Source organism: Mytilus trossulus, chromosome 9 (genome assembly GCF_036588685.1).
Source record: "Mytilus trossulus isolate FHL-02 chromosome 9, PNRI_Mtr1.1.1.hap1, whole genome shotgun sequence".
Lineage (NCBI taxonomy): Eukaryota > Metazoa > Mollusca > Bivalvia > Mytilida > Mytilidae > Mytilus > Mytilus trossulus.
The window spans coordinates 67,214,330-67,220,329 of record NC_086381.1 but is presented as its reverse complement, the minus strand read 5'-3'; the positions used below and the strand labels follow the sequence as shown (position 1 = coordinate 67,220,329).

The 6,000-nt window shown below is 31.9% G+C and overlaps 1 protein-coding gene across 1 annotated transcript in view; it reads left to right on the top strand.

The window, feature by feature from the left end:
- Positions 1–1,024: 1,024 nt before the first annotated feature.
- Positions 1,025–6,000, top strand: part of LOC134683281 (nck-associated protein 1-like) — a 50,973-nt gene continuing 45,997 nt past the window's right edge. The window contains exon 1 of the mRNA XM_063542474.1: positions 1,025–1,225. Within this exon, the coding sequence (XP_063398544.1) occupies positions 1,121–1,225 (105 nt within the window). The 5' untranslated portion in view covers positions 1,025–1,120. The remainder of the gene's footprint in view (positions 1,226–6,000) is intronic.

Sequence of the window (6,000 nt, the reverse complement as noted above, 5' to 3'; positions counted from 1 at the left end):
TCTTGGTATGGATCCCATACTGCACTAGCATATTCTAAAGTAGGCCTGTAACAAAAAAACACCAGAACTGTAAGAACTTCAGAGAAATTGAAATACATCAGAGAAATTGAAATAGTAACATCACACTAGACACTAACTTTATATTAGACCCTAGTAGCTTTATTTGTGCTTGTGGTTGTAAATGTTAATGCATGGATATCTGCTACACTGTAGAATACATCACAAGGAAGCTTTGCTTTGCTCTATATGGACTACGAACTCGCATTATTAAAAACCTTCCGCCAAGCAAGCGTAAGGGTCTTTGACAGTAACCAACACTCATCTCACGAGGCGTACGTAGTATGTCTTTTTAGATATTTATATAAACATTATTCGTCATTGTGCGAAGTGCTCCTTTGAAGGAGGAATTTTCTCAAACAGAACAGAACAGAATACCGACATAGAAATCTATATATTTACAATAAACTTCCATTGTTTAGCTATAGAAACTGCCGTTTGACGAAATTCCTCAACGATTAAAGACACTATATATATTCAGTTAGTTTGGGCTTTGACTCAGCCTTTTTGAAGATCTTCCTAGGCTATGTTTTATTTTAATTGAAAATTTATCAGTCACTGATAACATAAACTACAGACTAGTGACTATGTACATCAATTGAAACAAAAAAGTCCATTCTTAAACAAATCAAAACCCAACAAATCGTTACTCAGAGGAGGGGCGTCTTCGAAAGTCCTTAAAAAATAATGTATATCTAATACAGGACATGAGGAACATATACTAGTATATTTTTTCCCGTTAGATACACTGTTCCCAGACTAGTATTTTACCAGCATCAAGTTCTGTTTGGCTTATACTGGCATTTTAAAAAAAGATGTTGTTATCGGGCAATATACTATAAATATAATGAAGATTGACAGGAATTTGTTAAATAATCCTAAATCTGAATTGTTGCCCGGTATTATTTTAATATGCCAGTTGTTTAACCAGGGGAGATAATCCCACAAACCATATGAGCCTCTTGTTTGTTATAACCGGAAGTGTCTTTTAAGGAAGTATACAATGGTTGAAGAATATCTAAATATCATTTCTTAGCAAAATCTGTCTTATAAAACAGCAAAGATGTCTCGAGGAATGATGCCAAGCCAGCAGAAGCTGGCAGAAAAGCTAACTATCATGAACGAGCGAGGTCGTGGAATGCTAACACGCATTTACAATATCAAAAAGGTTTGTTTTTGACAGTCAAATAAAAATAAAAATTATTTATGTGAAATGAAATGCCAAAGATCCTTTTTCTAGGACTGTTAACTTGGAACAGGAGAAAGAGGAGATTAAATTAAGTCAGTGTGTAAAATAGTTCCTGTGTTTTTGATGAATTTTTAACTTTTTTTGTAGTTCCTTGTAAATTATATGGATGTCTTTAGTCTTTAGAAGTGTCAACTTGACACTATAATCTCTCTGTAATTTGAATCACACTGGTAATTTTATGTCACTATTTATTTATTAGTTATCATGCTCCTGATGGTACCATATATTCATAGACTAATACAAAGAATTATATCATACAGTCCCACATTGGTCAGATCCCAGATCACATTTACAGTTTTGTTAGATTCCTTTTTCCATGTTATCTAATAATAAAGATTGTAATTTCACATAAACAGTCAGACTATGTTTCCTTTTTTTCATGCACAAAAATTTGACTTTCATAATTCACTCCTACATTGTAAGTTACATTTTACATGTAAGTAACAGCAAATCCTGTGTCACACTTTAATTTGTAAGGAAGAGTGCATTAATATTTTTAATAACACTTAAAAAACAAGTATTTTATAATGTATCATGTTTCACCTTGTCCTAGGCCATGTTGGCACTTATTACATGTTTTAGTCAATATATATATAGTTTATAAATTTAAGGAAGTCACTATTACTAACTGCTTTTAGATGAAAAAAGAATGATTTTCTTGTAAATTATGGCTTTTAAATAGTTATACATTCATGACATTGTACATGTTGTAGTTATAACATGTACTATAAAACATTTTTTAGCACTTTCATACTTTTGGTAATTACATGTACAATTTACTAAAACATTGTCAGATTTTATGAATGTATACAGATTTGCGTATTTAGGGGATGACCATTTCATTTTCTAGGGGTGGGTGGGTAAGGAGGATTTTGAAAATGAGTCATCATTAAAATTGAAAATAAAATTACTTGCCTTTTTCAACAGAATGAAAATCAATCATTGTAAATAGTAAAAGCACCTACATCATTAAAAATGCAGTAAATGAATGTGTACTAAAAAGAAAATAATTTTAACACTGTAAAGCTGGTCTCATTTAAAATAGACTCCGAAAAGGTGAAAATAAATAAATATTAGATGATTTTTCTAAATTCTTCATTTTAAAATGTTAGTCTAAAAATAGTTGAGGATTTTCTGGATATTTTTTCAATGCTTACTTTTGTTTATAACTTTCAGCTATTGAAAAAGAGCTTTTCAAATCACTGTTGCTTGCATGCTGAATTTACATGTAGTTCCTTTGATTAAATTTATTTGACCTTTTGTTTTGGTTCTAGGCATTCAGTAAATATAAGGATGTAAGCAATAGTTGTTTGTGTTTAAAGATTTGTTTTTACGAATGCATGGTGTTTTGAAAGGCAAGGCTTTGCCCATGTGTATGAAGTGCAAGCTTCTTCTGTATGTTTTATTCCCTTATTTTATCATGTATTGTTTATTCATTCATGAAAATAGTGCATTCAATTTCATACTTAATTTTGAATGATAGGGAAATGCCCTAGACATGCTATAACATCATGGTTGCAACTGTCAGACTGGTTTATAAAATGCATTTTGTTGTCAATTTTTATAATCTGAAGAGAACTTTCAAGAAAAAAATCTGCATACATTCATATATTTTTTAACTACATATCTTTAACAGTTATATTGACAGTTGGTATTGCACACAATTTTATATAAAACATGTTGGTAGCTTTGGCTGTATAGTGCATCTTTTTTGTTGTTGTTTGGATTATACAATCAGTTTTTATCCCTGGGATTTTTAACATCATGGTAATATGATGCTATATTTCTTGAATGAACTACCATCAGAATTGGTTTTCTTATAGATTATGTTAAGGATGTACCAGGCTGTACTGCTATAATTTTACAAACAATATGGTATTTCAAATTTCTCTGTTTACGAGGATGTCGAGGGAAAATACTCACAATACAGGAAATCATTTCTCTCCTGATTAAAAAAAAAAGAAACTTTCATTGTATGTTTGGTTATCTTCCTGGTCTAAATCATTTTCAATGAATCTTCATGTACAGTACATGTATGTATTATTAGAAGAAAAAGTGATGTTTGATCAAATCATCTAGTATGAACTGACTAGGCCAAAAAAAAGTTTTTGTGTTTACTGTACCCCTACATGTACCCTAAGTTTTTTATGGCCAATTTTTATTTAGCACTGTTAAAGTCACAATGTTGCTCCCATAGCCAGACTCAGTGTGAAAGAAATAAAATCACTACAAAAAATGTACCTTCATGTTCCTTCCCTGTTTTATCAGCATGTGACAGTACAGTGTAAACACAAATACTTTTATGTTCGGCCCTAAGCAAAGAGAGACTAACCCAGATGCTCAGGACATTTCCTCTTTTGTCTGTTAATCAAGTGCAGCATACAAATGGTTTTGCTGATATACTAACAGTTTGTTTTTTATCACATGACCTAACAGATGTCTGTAAGTAGATGGCGTTGTTGTCAGCATGTCTGTTTGTTTTACTTTTTTGTTAAATCTGTTCGTAGCATTAGACTAAGTGATTTTTGTCTGTCATTGTTTTTTATTTTTGTACATTTAGTGTTTTTTTTAGCCCCTGCAAAACTTGAAAGACACATTAAAGACCTGATATAGACCTTTTCCAAGAAAGGCAAGATAAAAACAATATGTTTGTTCTAAAAATAAACCAAAAAAAGGAGCTTCAAAATAATAAAAAAATATTTGAATGATTGTTTGCTCCCTCTGTAAATATACAAGTACATATTTAGATATTTATTATCCCTCTCTTCTTTTTTAGGTGGGGAAAAAGGGGGGGGGGGGGGTATTCCTTGTTTGATTTCTTCATTTTTAGAATCAATGTCCTTTATGCCATTAATCCTTTATACTGAAAGTGTGTAAATTTAAATTTCAATTAGTCATGTTAGCCAGTCAATTTGAATTTGGTATAAGGGGTATTTAATTCACCTGCTGGCTTCAATGACCTTCATATCACCCTGATAGAACTTCCAAAATAGTAAAACAGCTGTATATACTGGTACATGTATATAACTAAGGTACATCAACTACCAGATACTAGACTTAGACAGTGCAGGTTCTGGTGGGAATGGTTAATGCAATGTGTTAATTCTAATTAATTTTGTTTAGTATCTTACTTTTTGGACAGTTTTAATTTACAGTAGAACATTTTAGAAGTATTGTTTTTTTTATTGGAAATTAAAATTTACTAAATTTTAGTTTTTAAAGGTTATATATATATACAGAATATAGAATATTTTTTTTTATTGAATTGTGATTTTTCTATATTTTTAACTATATGATAAATTTTACTTAGCACCTAATATTTGTATAATATATTAGTTTTGAGAAACATTTGCACATTTTGATTTGAATGTTTTTGTCACTCTTATATACACACATTGTGTATGTACTATATGTACACATTGTGTATGAACTATGCACACATTGTGTATGTACTATATGTACACATTGTGTATGAACTATGCACATATTGTGTATGTAAAACATGTACAATGCACTTGCAATTCCAAAGGGTATACCACATGTACCATGATGCACTAAATAAGTTGAGGGGAAAGGGAATCAAAGTCAATCAACATCATAAACATATATCCCGTGTAGAATTTTAAGATTTAAAAATTAAAGCATGATACTGGAATGAAGGGGGAGATCTTTTGAATCATTTATTTGAATATTAATACTAGGGATGGCAACGAGTACTCGAGTACTCGGGTACTCGGTCGGAAGGCCGAGTACTCGAGTACCATTTTATTACTCGGATACTCGTTAGCCTTTTTTATAATCATGATACTTTCCCCTCAAATTTCATCCACTTACGTACCTTTTGAAATATACCCTTCGTAGTTTTAATTTAAAATCTATTAACATCGTAAAAACAACTCAGATCAAAAATATCATTTAAATTAGCTAATTTAAATTCATTACATTAAAATGCCTCCACCAAAGTCAGCCGTGTGGAGTTATTTTAAACGAGTGTTACATGGAAATACTGTAAAATGCACTCTTTGTGACACGGAATTAAAGTATTGTGGTGGTACAACAAATATGATTAATCATATAAGGCTAAAACACCCGGCTGGGGGCCCTGCAGAATCACCAGTGAAACAGTCTTCAATACAAAGTTTCATCAATTCACCGAGAAAACTAAATTCTCACACAAAAGAAAAAATTACATTAGCAATCGCAGAAATGGTTGTAAAGGATTACTTGCCGTTAAGTTTTGTTGAGGGTGATGAATTTTTGAAACTAATGAACATTGTCGCACCAGAGTATAAGGTTCCAACTCGTAATACAATCAAATCCCGTATCGCAAAATTATATGATGAACAGAAAAAGCGTCTTATTTCCGAAATATCGTCTGCCAAGAGTGCATCACTCACAACGGATACATGGACCTCCACAGCTACAGAAAGTTACATAACTGTTACTGAGCATCACATAACTGATAATTGGGAACTAAAGGCTAATGTGTTGTGTACGCGAGCCATGCCTGAAAGACATACGGGGGACAACATTGCAAATAAACTGCAATCCATTGTCAGCGAGTTTGAGTTAGACGGCAAAATTGATACATGCGTTCATGATAATGCCCGAAACATGGAGTGTGCTGGTAACAAATGCTTAGAGTGGGGCGATTTCGGATGTTTCGGTCATACGTTGCAGTTGTGTATCAAACC